This window comes from Beta vulgaris, chromosome 7 (genome assembly GCF_026745355.1).
Source record: "Beta vulgaris subsp. vulgaris cultivar EL10 chromosome 7, EL10.2, whole genome shotgun sequence".
In the NCBI taxonomy this organism is placed as follows: domain Eukaryota; kingdom Viridiplantae; phylum Streptophyta; class Magnoliopsida; order Caryophyllales; family Amaranthaceae; genus Beta; species Beta vulgaris.
The window spans coordinates 28,543,097-28,559,480 of record NC_079208.1 but is presented as its reverse complement, the minus strand read 5'-3'; the positions used below and the strand labels follow the sequence as shown (position 1 = coordinate 28,559,480).

General features: G+C 34.8%; 1 protein-coding gene across 1 annotated transcript; it reads right to left on the bottom strand.

Moving 5' to 3' along the window:
* Window positions 1-4,294: 4,294 nt before the first annotated feature.
* LOC104898971 (heavy metal-associated isoprenylated plant protein 35) lies at window positions 4,295-6,195 on the bottom strand. Its single transcript, XM_010686110.4, has 3 exons — window positions 6,009-6,195; window positions 5,841-5,916; window positions 4,295-5,697 (listed from the first exon to the last, which is right to left on the bottom strand). Exons 1-3 carry the CDS (start codon window positions 6,051-6,053, stop codon window positions 4,559-4,561), a joined length of 1,260 nt encoding a protein of 419 aa, XP_010684412.2. The 5' UTR covers window positions 6,054-6,195; the 3' UTR covers window positions 4,295-4,558.
* Window positions 6,196-16,384: the final 10,189 nt, after the last annotated feature.

Here is a 16,384-nt window from a genome sequence, read left to right as displayed (position 1 = left end):
GCAGTTGTGACACTTCTATATTCACTCTTAAGTTTCGTGGGCATATTATCATTCTTCTCTTATATGTTGATGATATTGTCCTTACTAGTAGTAGTCCTTCTCTTGTCACAAAATTCATTTATGTCCTTTCTTCTCAGTTTGCTATGAAGGATTTAGGGGATCTTCATTACTTCTTAGGTGTTTAGGTTGTGCGTACTACCTCTGGTTTATTTTTGTCTCAACATAAGTATGTTTCTAATTTACTCCGTAAATTCCATCTTCATACTGCTAAACCAGTTGCCAATCCTGTTGTCTATAGAGTAACATTGTCTCTGCTTGATGGAGAACTTCTTGCTTATCCCACATATTATCGTAGTATACTTGGTGCATTGTAGTACTAAACTATGACTCATCCAGATATTGTTTGTGCTATTAATATGATGTCTCAGTTTATGCCTGCTCCTCGTACTACTCACCTTCATGCTGTGAAAAGAATTTTCAGATATCTGCAGGGCACATTGGATTTCGGTCTCTTCTTATATAGCAGCAGTTCTCCTATTGTTGTTATTGCCTACTCTGATGCAGATTGGGCAGGATGCCCTGACACGCGATGTTCTATTACTGAGTATGCCATTTTTCTTGGGAAGAATCTTATTTCGTGGTGTTCGAAAAAGCAACCTACTGTCTCTAAATCCTCCAGTGAAGCTTAATACAGGGTTGTTGCCTATACAGCTGCGGAAACCATTTGGCTCAAGAAACTTCTTGCTGACATTGGCCATTTTCTTCGTCGTCATGTGGTTGTCTATTGTGATAATATCTCTGCTACTTATCTCACTACCAATCCAGTTCATCATGAACGAAGCAAACATATTGATGTTGATTATCATTTTGTTCGAGAAATGGTTGCCAAATGAGATCTTATTATTCAACGTGTTCCTACACAGTCTTAGGTTGCTGATATTTTTACTAAGGGCTTATCTAATGACTTGTTTACTAAACATCATACCAATCTATCCGTTGTTTCACCCCGTAAAGATTGAGGGGGTATATTAGAGTAACGTTATATGTAAAGGATAGAATGGTCTTTTACTAGTCATAGGTCTGTATTGTAAACACCAGATATATTGAATGTCAGGGTTAACCTAATCAGGTTAAAATAATTATTCTTCACACTTGTACAATGTCGTTTAAGTTTTCTCTTTTAGCTATTTGCTCTTTGCGCTTTGGTTAGTTTGTGGCTTGCTGATGGTTATGTTATTTGTGCAATTTTAAGTACCAAATCAATCGTTTTAGTTATATAATTCTTTTTCATTTTTTAAAACTTATGGTGGACAAATAAAGATGAGGCTCCTATATAAAAAGTGTATCTTGACATTTCAATAATCTAATATCTACTTTTTTTTGTTGTTTGACATAATTCTTATAAAAAATATAGATGTGCAGAAATTCTGAAATGCTAAGGGCCAGATTTCACTTGTAGCTCAGGTAGCCTAATATGTTCAAGATGATCTTGACTTTGGGAGAGGGGTTTCCCTCACCATCTCCGCTCAAAAGGTCTGCTCGTAAGCCTAAAACTAACTAACATGCAAGAGGTTATGGTCTAACATGACTATTCATCTTATCACGGGGTCTTATTGAGCTGTGATAAATATCGAACGAGTAAATACTTACAAACATCTAACAACATTAAACAATAATAATTATTAAGACAAACGCAGGAGAAGTACATACCACTTGGAGAAAGCCACATGTCATGATGTTGTTTGTCCTAAAAAATATTATTTTTGCAATTTTGAAACTTGTATATCTCAAAACTATATTTTTTAAAAAATAAAAAAATATAACAATGTTCGTATATTTTTATTATCTACAAATAGACATCCATTTTAATATAATTTCATCACATTTTTCTTTTACCCGGGTGTAACTATTATTTAGATTTGTGGAAAAATCAACACAAACACTATATTTTGTGTACACAAACAATATACATTTTGTGTACAAACTGTTCACATGTCGTGTACCAAGTAAATATTTCTTTTTTTTTCCCTTTATGTTTAGATTTGCTCACCATTATTTATCCTCTTCGTATTTTCGTTTGTAAAGGATTGATTGATTTACATATAGTGTTTGTGTATATAACATATACTGTTTATGTATATAACATATAGTGTTTGTGTATAAACATATAGTGTGTGTTTGTATTATTTTTTCTATATATATAAATAATAGTTAAAGAAGGATAAAATAAAAATATGATGAAATTATATCAAAATGGATGTTTATTGTAGAGAATAAAAATATGTGAATTTCATGATAAACATATAGTGTTTGTGAGTATAACAAATAGTATTTGTGAACACATCATACATAGTTTGTGTACAAACATATATTTTTACACATAAGAAATAGTGAGAGTGAGGGATAGGCTACTGGTTAGTGCTTCCCTCCTGGTTCGAGGAGGTCTTGGGATCGATTCACTCTTGACAAGTTGGGATCCCCTTTATTCCCCCAACTTATCTTATTAAAAAAAAAAACCATAAGCAAATAGTGTTTGTGTATAAACAAATAGTATTTCTGTTGATTTTTCCACAAATATAAATAATGGTTGGACCAGGACCCAATAAAAATGTTTATTCCCCCAACTTATCAAGGTTTCTACTTATCTTATTAAAAAAAACAAAAAAAAACCATAAGCGAATAGTGTTGGTGTATAAACAAATAGTATTTATGCTGATTTTTCCACAATTCTAAATAATGGTTAGAGCAGGATAAAATAAAAATGAGATAAAATTATATCAAAATATAACAACTGTAAGAGTTATTCAAACATTTTGTCACCGTGAAAACTGAAACGGAGGAATTACATAACTTGGGAAGATCTCAATACATTGTTGCCCAATCTTAGTACCCTATGATTTTCCATGTCCTTTGTTAAATATAAAGCATTTTTATCGATTTTAGTTTAAGTGGGATACAACTAATAAGATTCCTTTTCATACGTAGACTTCCTATGGTGTACTTTAATAAAGTACTAACTTTTTAATACAACTAACATTAATCTCGAGCAAACAAAACCGCTTATTGTGGATGAGAACCAGACTCTCATTAAAAGACAATTTCCAAATTCCAACCACAAAGCTAAGAGTAAAGGAAGCAAAATAAATATTTCTGAGTATAACACTCTAAATCTTGTATTATTCATATACTGTATATCACTTTATTTCTACTCTTTACGAATATATAAAAATAAAATTTATCGTATAAATTATTGTTGGATTTGATTCTTTTTATTTAAATTTATAATATAAACTCAAAGTTGTGTGTTGATAAATGAAAATGTCAAACTATTATTTGACTTTTCATACTTGTCGAGACATAATTTTGACTCACAATATCTCTAATTTTACAAATGTAAAAAATATAAGAAATACTTATTTGGAAAGTATATATCAAGACGAACAAAAATTATTATAAGAGACGGTCTAATGTTAATATAAAAGTCGACATAGTCAATAAATGGGTTAAACTAGTCACCGAAAGAAATTAACCTAGTCACTATTGGACTAATTTTCTTTGTAATATTGGGCTTACCATTACCTAATTTTAATTTAAAATTAGGCGGTCTATTACAAGACAAACTCCAAGACGAATCAAACAAGATCTCACGTAATTGTATTTTTCCTTGCATATAAATAACTTTTGATGTTAAAAAGAGGCGGATAAATAGTAGCCAAAGTCAATGTATTATATCTGAAAAGAACGGATGGAGTATTAGTTGAGTAGAAAAGATGACTTACCAAGTACACTTATGTCAATTATATGCCTTTTTATCTGTCCCACATGGGAGATTAAGATTCAAATATTAGAGCAACTACAATGGCAAACTACAATCACTTGTAGCTTTGTGTGCCACGTAATAATTCCAAACTACAATATTTTCAAACTACAACATTTCCCAATAGAAAGCTACAGCTTTTTGTAGTTTTTGTAGGTCCCAATGGAAAGTTACAACCAATAAAAAGTGGAAAGTGAAAAGTAGGGCCATTAAAATAGAACAAAACAAGTAGTTTTGTAGAACTACTTGGCTTTCCCCAAACAACAACATACTTTTCACTTCAACAAGCAAGCAACTAGCTTCAACTTTCTAATATTTGCAAGCTGAGACCTCAAATGGTCTATTGAAATTGCTCTAAGTGGCTGCAAAATTTGAATGTTGAAGAGGGGTGATTGGGGTACTTGTTTCTGGATGAGTGATCATATGACAGGACTACATAGAGAAAATTATTCTTGCCAAGAAATTTGCACCGGGAGGAAAAAAAAAGTTCAAAAGGATGACTATACATATCATAATTAACGAGAATACACGTCAGATCGAAAAAGAAAGTGACATCTTTAGTCTTCTCATCTAAGGAAATATACATAGTGTCACATAGACTTACAGAATAGCCTAGGATAATACCTAACTACTAAGCAAACCTACTAACTATAAAATAATCATGAACATAATATAGAATATTTTCAAACTATATCTTTTTTTTTTTTTCTATTATGCGTCTGTAAAACTTCATGGATAATCTTACATTAGACGGCACTGACTTGCATCGTTATAAAGATCATCATCATGGACCTCATTAATCGGATTCGATGGTGGAGGAGGCGGAATGTGCGTCATGGGAGGCTGTGGATATGCATAAGCGTAGTATGGTGGGACATAGTATGAGTTGCTACTGCTCGATTGCGCCAAACTGTAACTGATACCAAGTTGGGGATGTGGATGATGAGTCACAGGGTACATGTAATCCTGCTGATTTAGTGGCCCAAAATTGTCAGTAGACCCGGGATATGGCCTGTGCGGGTAGTCGTGTTTAGGAGATCCATAATTATTTGAAAAACCATGATTAGGTAATTCGATGGGTCTACCATCATGGTGCACAGACCCTTCTGAATACTCCTCCGCTGGTACTGGTACTGGTACTGGTGCGGGTACGGGTGCTGGGGCTGGTACGGGTGCGGGTGCTGGGGCTGGTACGGGTGCGGGTGCGGGTGGGGGTGAATCTGCAACCATCGCATGTGCTTCTACTGGTGCTGTTGCTGGTGCTATTGTTTCTGTAGGTACTTGTGCTGGCGGAGGTGAAGCGACAGAAGTTGGTGCAAGTGCTTGTGTCCCGATAGGTACTTGTGCCACTCCTGGTGCTGGTGCTGGTGCTGGTGCTGGTGCTGGTGCTGGTGCTGGTGCTTGCGCTGGTGTAGATGTAGTTGATGCTGGTGTTGGAGCAATTGGTTTCCCATCGTTTTCAGAATTATTGTGTCCTTTGCTTTTCTTTTTCTTCTTTTTATCACTACTGTAGCCACTGCTCTTTCCATGAACTTGGGCAGTTCCACCTGCATTTTCCAATACTAATGGCTTATCTCCATCAACACTTCCTGCAGTGTTTTTATTATCATCGGACTTTTTTTCTTTTTTCTCACCACCTTTTTCAGTAGCTCTTTCATTTTCTTTCTGTTTTTTTGCAATGTCTTTCTCATCAACAGGCTTGGTCTTATCTTTCTTGTTACTTGGTGGTTCCAGCATTTTCTCTTTTTTAACAGAATTTTGTTCCCATAATTCTGCAGGTTTACCACATTTAGATAGCTTCTGGATAAGAGTCTGAGCTTCTATATTGCCAGTCACAGTAACCTTGTGTTGTTGAGAATCAATTGTTGTCATGTAAACACCTGCAGAGTTATAACAGAATGTCAAACAGAATCTAACACCGCGCTGAAAGACCAGAAAAACAAGTACAGAGTCGTATGCAACAACAGTCACATATCAGATAATGAACAACTAAAAACAGAGAAAAGAGGCCGGATTGTGTTACCATCGATCTTCTGGAGAATTTTCTTCACTTTCTTCTTGCAACCTTCACAGTGAATTTGAACTCTCAAGATCCAAGTCTGCTAAGACGATTGATAAAATAATTAATGCAAGTACGAAACTTAAAAAAGGGTAGAATATTCAGAATCGGATACATGGTATAGGCAGATACCTTGTATTTTAAAGGTTCCTGGAGGTTGTCAGCTGGTGCAGCCATCTGTCAAGGGTTTAAAGTGGAAGGAGCAAGAGTGTTTAGCTAGAGAGGTTTTGGTTTAGCAGAGTGGATGCTTAATGAGAGAGCTTTGAGGAAGTGTTTGCTCTTGTTAATCAGACTCAATATAAGTAGGACAGTGAAAAGTAGGGAAAATAAAAGTAACTAAAAAGAGGAAGGAGAACTAGAGGCCATGTGGCCAATATCTAAATAATTTTTTTTCTACCCACTATTGGTATATACTAACTCTGTATTTTTTTAGTTGTACCATTTGCTTTTTTACATTTGTCGAGACGGTTTCTTTTCCCTATAATAATTTTGAGATGATTAGTAATAATTTTTGAAATGATCTTATCTCTATTATATAAGGGAAGGGGGAGCAATGGTGTCATCTTTTGAAATGTCTATTTTGCCCCCTTTCCCTTTCTAAATTACAAAAGAAATGTCAAAATCAATCGACACTCAATAAAGAAAACTACCGAAAATTAATTTAGAACACTCACTCACAAATCATTAAAAGAAGAAACTTTACAAATCACTCATACAATTGAGAAAATAATGTTATAAAATCACGCAAATCACTTAAATAATAAGGAAACTTTATTAAAACTTAAAATTAACGTACAAACTAAAACCAATAACCTAGAACGTCAATACATACAAAAACATTTACAAAAATTTACTAACAAATCACTATTTCAAGGACCATTCACAATTAATTGTGGGCCATGATAAAAAAAAATAGAGGTGTATTCGTAGTGAAATCAAAATTTAGAAGATAGACAAGGAAAAAAATTATTTACATTTTTATAGTGTTTCCTATATATAATAAAACTTTTACATATTTGGATCTATCTTTTTCTATTATATAATAGCGAATAATTATCAAGGTAAAAAGATTTATGTAAAATATCATTCAAGAACTAAAGTACAGCATATCTCTATTATATAAAGGAAGGTGGGAGCTGTGGTGTCCCCGAATAAAGAGACTATGTTACCCCCTTCTCATTCTAAATTACAAATTCACTTGCAAATCGAAGGGGACGGACTTCAAATAAAAATACCAAAGATATAATTATAACAATCACTCACAAGTCAACTAAAATCATAAAATTGCATAATTTATGTTATTCAAATCATTAAAATGAGAAAACTTTACAAAAACTTAAAAATTCATTTACAAACCACAACCTACGAAAAAATTGACTTGAAATCAAAGTGTGCACTTTCTTTACAATTTATAAAGTAGTGTACTTAGATTGAAAAATCAACTAAAAAATTATAATATTAGAAATCATAAATAAATTCAATAAAATTTCTATTTTATTTATAGAATTTAACTTTGAAAAGTAAAAAAAAAAAAAAAAAAAACAAAAAGAATGGTGAGAGACTTAAGTGACAAAAACTAAACCAATCGAATTTTGCAACTAAAAACAATTATACTTCGTATGTTTAATATTCAAAATTTGACTCTTATACCGAAGAAAATCGAGTTTTCTGTTTTTTTTTTTTAAAAAAAAAATCAAGCACGCATCGCGTGCAAAAAATTCTAGTAGATAGTAGAGCATAGACTAATAGGACGAAAGTGATTTGCACATGAAAGGTTGTCTATTTTAGGGATTAAGGCAAGAAAAGTATGATTAATCTCCTTTAACAAATTTCCAGAGTGAAAGAACGCTTTAACAGCTCTCACAACTGAATTACCTACTAAATCCAGTATTTCTAGAAGAAAAAAGGGGGAAAACCATCTGGTCCAGAAGATTTATCCAGTGCTAAATCAAAGGTAGCAACCTTAATTTCATCATACAAAGCATCATTAGTTAGGAATTGGTTATCTTCATCAGAGATTATAGGGGAGGAGAAGAGCAAAGTCAACTTGTTCATTGAACGAGCACCCCGTGTTCGAGACAAATCGACAATAAAACTCACGAGTAATTTCTTGGGCTATGTTAGAAGGCGACCTAATAATTTGATTATCAAAAATTGTGATTCTTTAATCTGATTCTTATTTCTTCTAATAAAGCATGAGCATGATAATAACTAGTGTTTGCATCACCTAAATGAAGATATTTAGCTTTACTCTTTTGCTTCCAATACTCTCTACTAGAAGAAAGGAGATTTTCCCGTTTTTCTTAAAAAACGATCTTGACTTGATTGAAGCATGGAGCACAAAGGATTAGAAATAAGTTGTCCTTGAATATTTTCATGTTTCTTGTCAACTATACGAATTTGACAAAAGATATTCCCAAATTGGGAATGATTCCAACGGTTGGAATTATCCTTCAAAAACTTACATTTTTTCACAATGTTAAACATATGTGAACCATTAAACTTGGTACACCATGTTTTTTTTAACTAACTTATCATAATCTTTACGTAAACACCACAATTTTTCAAATCTAAAAGGAGGTGCTTTATTCACAGATAACAAAGATAAATCAAGCGTTACTTGACATTGATCCGAAGATGTAAACGGGTGATGTTTAGTTTTGCTTGGGGAAAAACATCAAACCAAGTAGTGCTAGCCACACCTTTATCTAACCTTTCCAATATGTTATTAGGCCCAACCCTTTTCTTTCTCCAAGTGATCCTGGAGCCCATAAATGGAATTTCAATACAGGGGGATTGGGTTAACAAATTTTGCATATGTAGAACTCTACTAGAGTTAAAAGGAGCTCCTCATAACTTATCTAGCTCACAACTTATTTCATTGAAATCTCCAAGAATTACAAAGGGAAAGTTAAGACCATTAATATATAAAATTAGCTCTTCCCAAAACTCAGCTTTGTGTTCTTTTCTAGTAGGAGCATAGATAAAAATAGCAATAAAAGAAACATTTTTATCAAGAAGAGAAATAGAGCAAGAGATAAAACAAGAGGATTTATATATAACAACTAAATTGAAAGGATTATAGATACAATCTTTCCATAGTAACCATACACCACTTGCTAAACCAAAGGTAGGGATATAATCAAAGTGATGAAACCCACATTGATTAGCCATGACCAAGGAGGGGGGAGATTGAGTTTTGACTTCACAAAGCATCATAATTTTAACTTGATTGCTAGCACAAAAATCTCGAACATCGGTCAAAGCATTTTTCTTAGAGACCCCTCTAATATTCCAAAAACACATGATCATAATTATCTAGCAAACAGTAACACAATGTCCAATTAATGACTTGCAGGGGGGCTGAAAAAGGATTCTGAAATAATAATATGGTTTAAGAATCCAAATAGACTTGGAGATATCTCTAATATTTTTGTATGAATTAATAACTACCTGTATCAATCTCACATTTGCATTATAGATTGGCACTAAAAAGGAGTCTATCTTTGCACGCATTACAGAAAATTGAAATATAATACCATAAGAGAAGATGCTAAAGATTGATTCACACCAATAATTTTTATCAACTAGAACAACTCTTTTCTCCAAACAGGAAAGACATAGCCTGAAATCAAATTTTCGTGTAGCAAACTTACCAAATTTCATAAACATCCACATAACCTTCTGAGAGAGAAGGCAATAATAAGTACTAGATAAATGAAATATATGCAAGGCCAATTCAATAATAATTAGCAAGTGCTCATTGAGATTTTTCTTAACAGAGAGCTGGCATAAGAAATAGCTAACGCCTTCTAGAGGCAAAGAAAGAGAAGAACAATCTTCTCCATTCCAATAGCTTCTGGGGCCTGGAATGGAGTAAATTAAATTGATCTTGAAAGAGAGGAACACAATTAACACTATATAATACCAACAAGGCTTGACTAAGATTCTACAATTATTGGATAAATGGATGAAAACATATTCCAATCTCTTACTTGAACAAAAGGCCAGATGTATAGAACACCATACCTTTGCAATCGAAGTCAGCAGATTGTAGTGTAATAAAAAAAAGGAAGATACAAACAAGTATCTTCCCACTAGCTGCACCAACTTGGACTTTAATGAAGAAATGAAGAAAACCAACACACAATAGAGCACCATCACCCACCAAAATACCAAAACTTGGCACCTTATGAACAAGAACCTTCACAAAAGGAATTGCATTCGCACTAAAAGACGAATAAAAAACCCCAAATAATCCAGCATTACAACCTGAATCCACCATCATCCTAACAGAGAGCACCAAAGAAACCAAAACCAAAGATGACAACAATTGACCCACTCCAAGAATTGAAAGAGGAGCCTGATTCGAGAAACCTCGAATAACCCTAGCCATGAATCGAACTTTGAATTTGAATGGAAGGAAAAAAAAACCCTTTAATCCAATCAAAAGATTGAACCTGAAATCCTACAAAGGAATAGAAATGATTTAACTGCACTATGACAAACACAAGATGTGAATTATTCTCATAAAATGAGAAATTTTTTCGAGCATTACCGAACTTATTTTGGGAAAAATTTTTGGGGCTGATTTGAGAAAATAGTTGAGAAATGTGTTCTGAAAATTACTACTAGCATTGTTAATGGAGCATTGGTAACAATAGCTAAGAAAATTTTTGCATTTTTTATGGCTTCAAGATTGAATTGAGACAATTTTGGGTGGCTAGGGTTATGCGATAGTGAATTGGGGCTTTTTTCTTCTTTCTTTTATCTTTATCTCTCTACTTCTTTCTCTCTCATGCTTCCGAAATCTGTTAATAACTATTATTGAGTGTAAGTAAAAATTATAAAAAATTGATATTTAATTTAAAATTATTGCATTGATACGAATTTAACCAGACCCCACCTGACTATGTTTTTTCTTATATAACGCTGCGAGATAGATTAACAAAGTTGGTTGATGAATAGTTTCAAAAGACAAACGGTGCAAATAAAAAAATACAGAGGTAGTATGACATAAATATAGAATAATAATATAAGCAGGTTCTCGAATGTCAAACTTGACTACTTTATCTTTCAAATAAAATAGTAAGTAAAATTGGCATCCATACTACAAATTTGGGGGCGAGTGCACCAAACACTATATACTTTTACTAGTAGCCAAAACAACACCAACTATAGGCTTGGGTGCAATACGTGCCATATATGACACTGGAGCTCCAAATTTTGCCGGTAATGGGAGAATCTTATTATCCTATTAACTTTTTTTTTCCATTTTCACTCATTTTCTTACCTTTTCTTTTAATATTTTACATTGATTACAAGCTCGAGGCACATGAGCTTCTTTTTGTTTCTAATAGTTCCCCAATATTTTCCTTTTCCATCCTTCTCCCCCAAATATACCCTAAATTATGTGAACAAAATTACCCCTAACTACTTAATGAAATCGAGGTTGAAAGAGTGAAATATGCATAAAAACAAATATTCATCACCATCTTGAAGTTTCAAGAAGAATTGAAACACTACTATAGGGCTGTCATAGACATGCCAAAAAAAAAATCCTTACAATACCTCCTAACAATGTAGTAGGCGAAGGAGGGTCAAATCTTCAGAGAGATATTTATTTTGATCCAACTTCAAATTATGCAACAACTAAACAATGTCACAATTATGGGTGAAATGTTTTAAACAAATATATAAGGAAAATCAAAACAAAAAGATCTACGACAAAGGTTCGCCATGAATGCATGTTATGGTTGAAAATATGAAGTGGACAATATTAACTAAACAAAACTTTATACCCTCCTACCCTACAGCCTCTTGTTACATCCCTTTCCCCTTTTTAATATTGTTCTCCTTTTTCCTCTAGCTAAAAATCTTTCCTTGGATAAAATGAATACTTCCTTTGATGAGCTGGATATCCAGAATATGGAAACTCTTAGGCTGGGAGGTGTTGACTTAGGAAGATTCTACTTCCCTTCAAACCCCTTTATACCCATGGGAGAAATATTTCCTTCAAACATGCAGCTAATAACTCTTTAAGATCTTCTCTAGAGCCCACAATACTCGAGCCCACAAAATTCTAACTCAGAACCTAGTGAAGAGTCTTGTGAGTCTGATCACTCCTTCACTTTCTCTACCTGCCTTAACAACACTGAACCCTCCAATATATTTTCCAAAAATTATGTTTATAACCAAGAGGGGAAAATCGTTAAAACGAAAGGCCCATTGGGCCTAAAAAATCGCGTTGCATTCCTTCTAAAATCGACTGACTCTTACAAAAAAAAAAACCCCAGCCCACCTGGACCACCCTCTTACGTCAAAAAACGTCAACCAAAAAAGCCCGGTTCACCTGGACTACCCTTCTTCGTCAAAAAATACCCGCCAACCTAGTGGGCCTATCATCCGCTACTATGCTAAGCCCAGTTCCTCAGGCGCCTTAACTTGTGTGGCTAACAAGCCACTGGTAATAATGAAAGTTCGGCCTTCAGTTCCTAAGGCCCAAATGCAGAATGTTGCTGAAAGAAAAGCGAAGGAAGTTTTAGGTAAAGCAAAGGGTATTGATGGGTCAGATGACTACTTCTTTTCTGCTAACTTAGACCTGAGCCAGTAGAAGAAGATGAAATGGATGTGGACAACTACTATGGTCCTAGAGAAATTTGTCCTCAATTGATGAAATGTAGCCTAAAAGATTGTAACTTTAAAAAGCTGAAATTGAGAAAATCAGCCTAAAAAAATCACCCGTGAGCATGCTAGTAGGTCAAATGATCTGCCAAAGGAAAAGATTGATTGGGTTAGAACCTTTTGAGACAAACTCAAAATCTCAGATAATAAGAAGAAAAGTCACATCCCTCCAAAAGTGGGAGATAAACTGGTAACTAGATAGGAAGACTCGGAGGATTGAGTCGTGGTCAAAAAATGATGCAAATTCTAGAAATGCTTCAATGGAAAGAACAAGTTCAAATTTGGATTAAATGGAAGTGATGAAATCACCTCAAGCTCTAAGGAATCTAACTGCCTGATGGTTGTGGTGGCTGACCCAAAATACCCCCCAAGGGTGATATAAGAGCGGGTGCCTGGAATTGTCGGGGTCTTAAATATACTGACTCCCCAAAAGTTCCTTTCCTTAGATGGTTTGTTAGTAATCAAGCTCTAAATATTTTGTTTTTATCTGAAACTAAGAGTTCAGTAAAGGAGCTAGAACTTATTATTTCTAGCCTAAGATTTAGCAGTTGGGTCGGCCATGATTCTTGTGACCTCTCAGATGGGCTAATTTTTGGCGCAGCTAATTCTTTAGAGGTGTCCATCCTTTTTATTTCTGCAAACTATGTATGTCAAGAAGTCAAAGATGAATGCAATTTAACGTTTTACGTTGTGTGTGACTATGGGCTTCAATTGTGAAGGATCGTAAACAAGTTTAAGACACAATTAAGGATTTCCTTTGGTCTAACCCGGGTAGACACCTTCTCTTAGGAGATTTTAACCAAGTGGAATTTGGAGAACAAAAAGTTGGGGGAAACACTAATCAAAGGGACGAATGTTTTCACTAGGTGGAAATTAGTCTGTAATCTAATGGACTTCCCCTTGTATGGAGTACAATTTACTTGGACAAACAATACACAAGGGACCAAACTATTTTTGAAAGATTGGACACAACTTTGACTCTTGGAAAAGCGAATTCCCAAATGCTTTCGTCGTAAACTTTCCCATTTTTGTCTCTGATCACGGTCCAATTATAGTCGAATGTCATCCTTCGATAGAAAAAAACACCCTTATAAGTTCGAGACTTGGTGTCTTGACTTTGAAGATATTGATAAGTTAATAAAAAGCGCTTGGCAACTGATGTCGCCGGGTCAGCACTGTATAAAATCCAAAGGAAACATCAAGAAACAACAACCAAGCATAAAATTCAATAAGATAAAATCACTGGTGCCTTGATTTTAAAACCAAGCATAAAATTCAATAAGATAGAATCAACCAAGATCTTTCTAACGGGTAGGCAGATGTTAACTTGGAAACTTCCCACATAAAAGAGACTGAAAATAGGAAAAAAAAAACGAGCTTCAACAGATATCAAACTTGATATTGGAAACAACGAGCAAGATCAAAATGAGGTAATTTGGGAGATCAACCAACAAGTTTCTTCTATAAGAGTCTGAAATCAAGGCAATGGAGAAATAATATTAGAGATATTAGAAACACGAATGGTACCTGGACTTCAAACCAAAATGAAATTAAGGGAGAGTTTGTCTCATATTTCACGAAGATTTTTAACCCCCCTAGCCAAGATGATTTAAGTGTCACATATAGGGATTGGGTGGAGAACATGCCAAAACTCTTAAGTCTCCAATTTGCTTACCTTGAAGAGCCTTTTTCCTATGAAGAAATCAAGAAAGCAATGTTTAGTATGAAACCAATCAAATCTCCAAGTCCTGATGGGATCGTGCCAGTGTTCTTTCAAAATAAGTGGGATATTGTAGGAGAGGGTTTTAGCCAAGCTGCAAAAAAAATTTCTAGAGGGGGGGGGGGGCATGCTCAAAGAAACCAATAAAACTTACATTGCTCTCATTCCGAAAGTCGCCAGACCAGAGCAGGTAAGTCAATTCCGACCTATTAGTCTTCCCAACACTTCTTACAAAATTATCTCCAAATGTCTTAAGAGGAGACTACAGCCTCTCATGCATGAACTCCCTAATTGGTTAAAATCAAAATGCTTTTGTTCCGGGTTGTTTCATAAATAATAACGGCATCGTATCGCATGAGATGCTTAGTCATGTAAAAAAGTCAAGAAAAGGCTTTAACCTTAACCTTGACCTCAATAAGGCTTATGATATAGTGAGTTAGGATTTCATTAGAGCGGTTCTAACTTCTATTGGGTTCCCTAACCTATGGATTCATCTTAGAATGGAATATGTGACCACAGTCTCATACTCGGTGCTAGTAAATCGTCATCCTACGAGTTGATCAAACCAAAAGCGGGATTGAGGCAAGGGGATCCGTTGTCCCCATATCTCTTTATTATGTGCATGGAAGGCTTGTTAAGGAAAATCATTCAACAACAAGATAAAGACCTTAAAGTACACCAAAGAGCCCCGGAGATCCCTCATCTCTTCTTTGCATATGATGCCCCGTTCTTTCTGAAAGTCAACTTGGATAACATTTGGAATATGAGAAATATATTGAATAATGTCTGTAATATCTCGGGGGAGATGATCAATATTCATAAATCCTACATTGTCTTCAGCAAAAATGCCCACGAAAAAATTGTGCGGTTACTAACTAACGGGGCTTAAAGTGGGAAACAAGGAAAAACTAGGAAAATACTTAGGTTTTCCTATGGTTGTTAATGGGCACGCTCTTCATGTGTTACAGGACCTTCCGGAGAAAGTGAATGCTACCATCACCTCCTGGAATTTTGCCTCCTTAAACCAAGCAGGTCAACTATTTCTCATTAATAACATTCTTATTGCTAATGCTTCTCACATAATGTCTACTTGTCTGTTCCCAAAAAAAGGCTCTCAATAAAACGACATCGGTTGTACTAAAATTTTTGTGGAGGTTTAGATATGATAAGAACCCAATCTACTGGAGGAAGCCTAGACTCTTGGAAAAACACAAGTTTGAAGGAGGAATAGGCATGAGAAACTTGTTAGCTCTAAACAGAGCCATCCTTTTCAAGCAAGCCTAGAGAATTCAGAATAACCCAAACCTTCTTGTTAGCCAAATTTTCAGAGCAAAGTACTCAGATTCCTAGTTTGTGAACAACCTACGTGGTAAAATCCCTTCTACCAACCTGGGGGGGGGTAGAAGCTTCATGAAAAGTGTGAATTATATGGCTTCAGGTGTGGGGAAAATAATTGGGAATGGGAAGACTACAAGAATCTTGGATACAACTTGGGTTGGAGGTAAGACGATTACATTCAAAGATTGTGATCCTAATACTTAGGGCCCTAAGCCTATACGAGTTACTGATTTACTAAATGAAAACAATAGTTGGGATGATTCTGCTCTCAAATCTTGGTTCGACCCTAAAGCAGCTAGAATGATCAAAATAATTCATATCCCTACCTATGAATTAAAAGACGAACTTATTTGGAATGGTAAAAGTCATGGGAATTATCTCGTAAAGTCTGGTTACTGGTTCAGCCTGTACAACGAGAGTGAGGCTCCTAAACCTTCAATTTTCTGGAAGAAATTATGGAGTCAAAATTTCTGGCCAAAATGGAAACTCTTCTATTGGACGCTAGCTAATGGTGCATAGCCACCGGAGTAACCCTTAGGAAAAGAAAAGTCCTACGCGAGAGTCATTGCCCACTTTGTGGGTATGAAGAGGAGTCAGATACTCATCTATTCAAAGATTGTGAGATAACAAGGAGAATATTGGGCTGCTCTATCCTTGGCATCAACTCACAGCAAACTCAGAGCATATTGATTACGACGTGGCCTAGAAATTGGTTGTGGTACTTTATGAAGGAAGGGTAAAAAATGATGAAAGAACTTTTAAAATT

Coding starts and splice junctions, on each gene's coding strand:
- LOC104898971 (XM_010686110.4), bottom strand. CDS start 6,053: ATGGCTGCACCAGCTGACAACCTCCAGGAACCTTTAAAATACAAG. Junction 5,917..6,008: donor AGGAACCTTTAAAATACAAG/GTATCTGCCTAT, acceptor TCGTCTTAGCAG/ACTTGGATCTTGAGAGTTCA. Junction 5,698..5,840: donor AATTCTCCAGAAGATCGATG/GTAACACAATCC, acceptor ATAACTCTGCAG/GTGTTTACATGACAACAATT.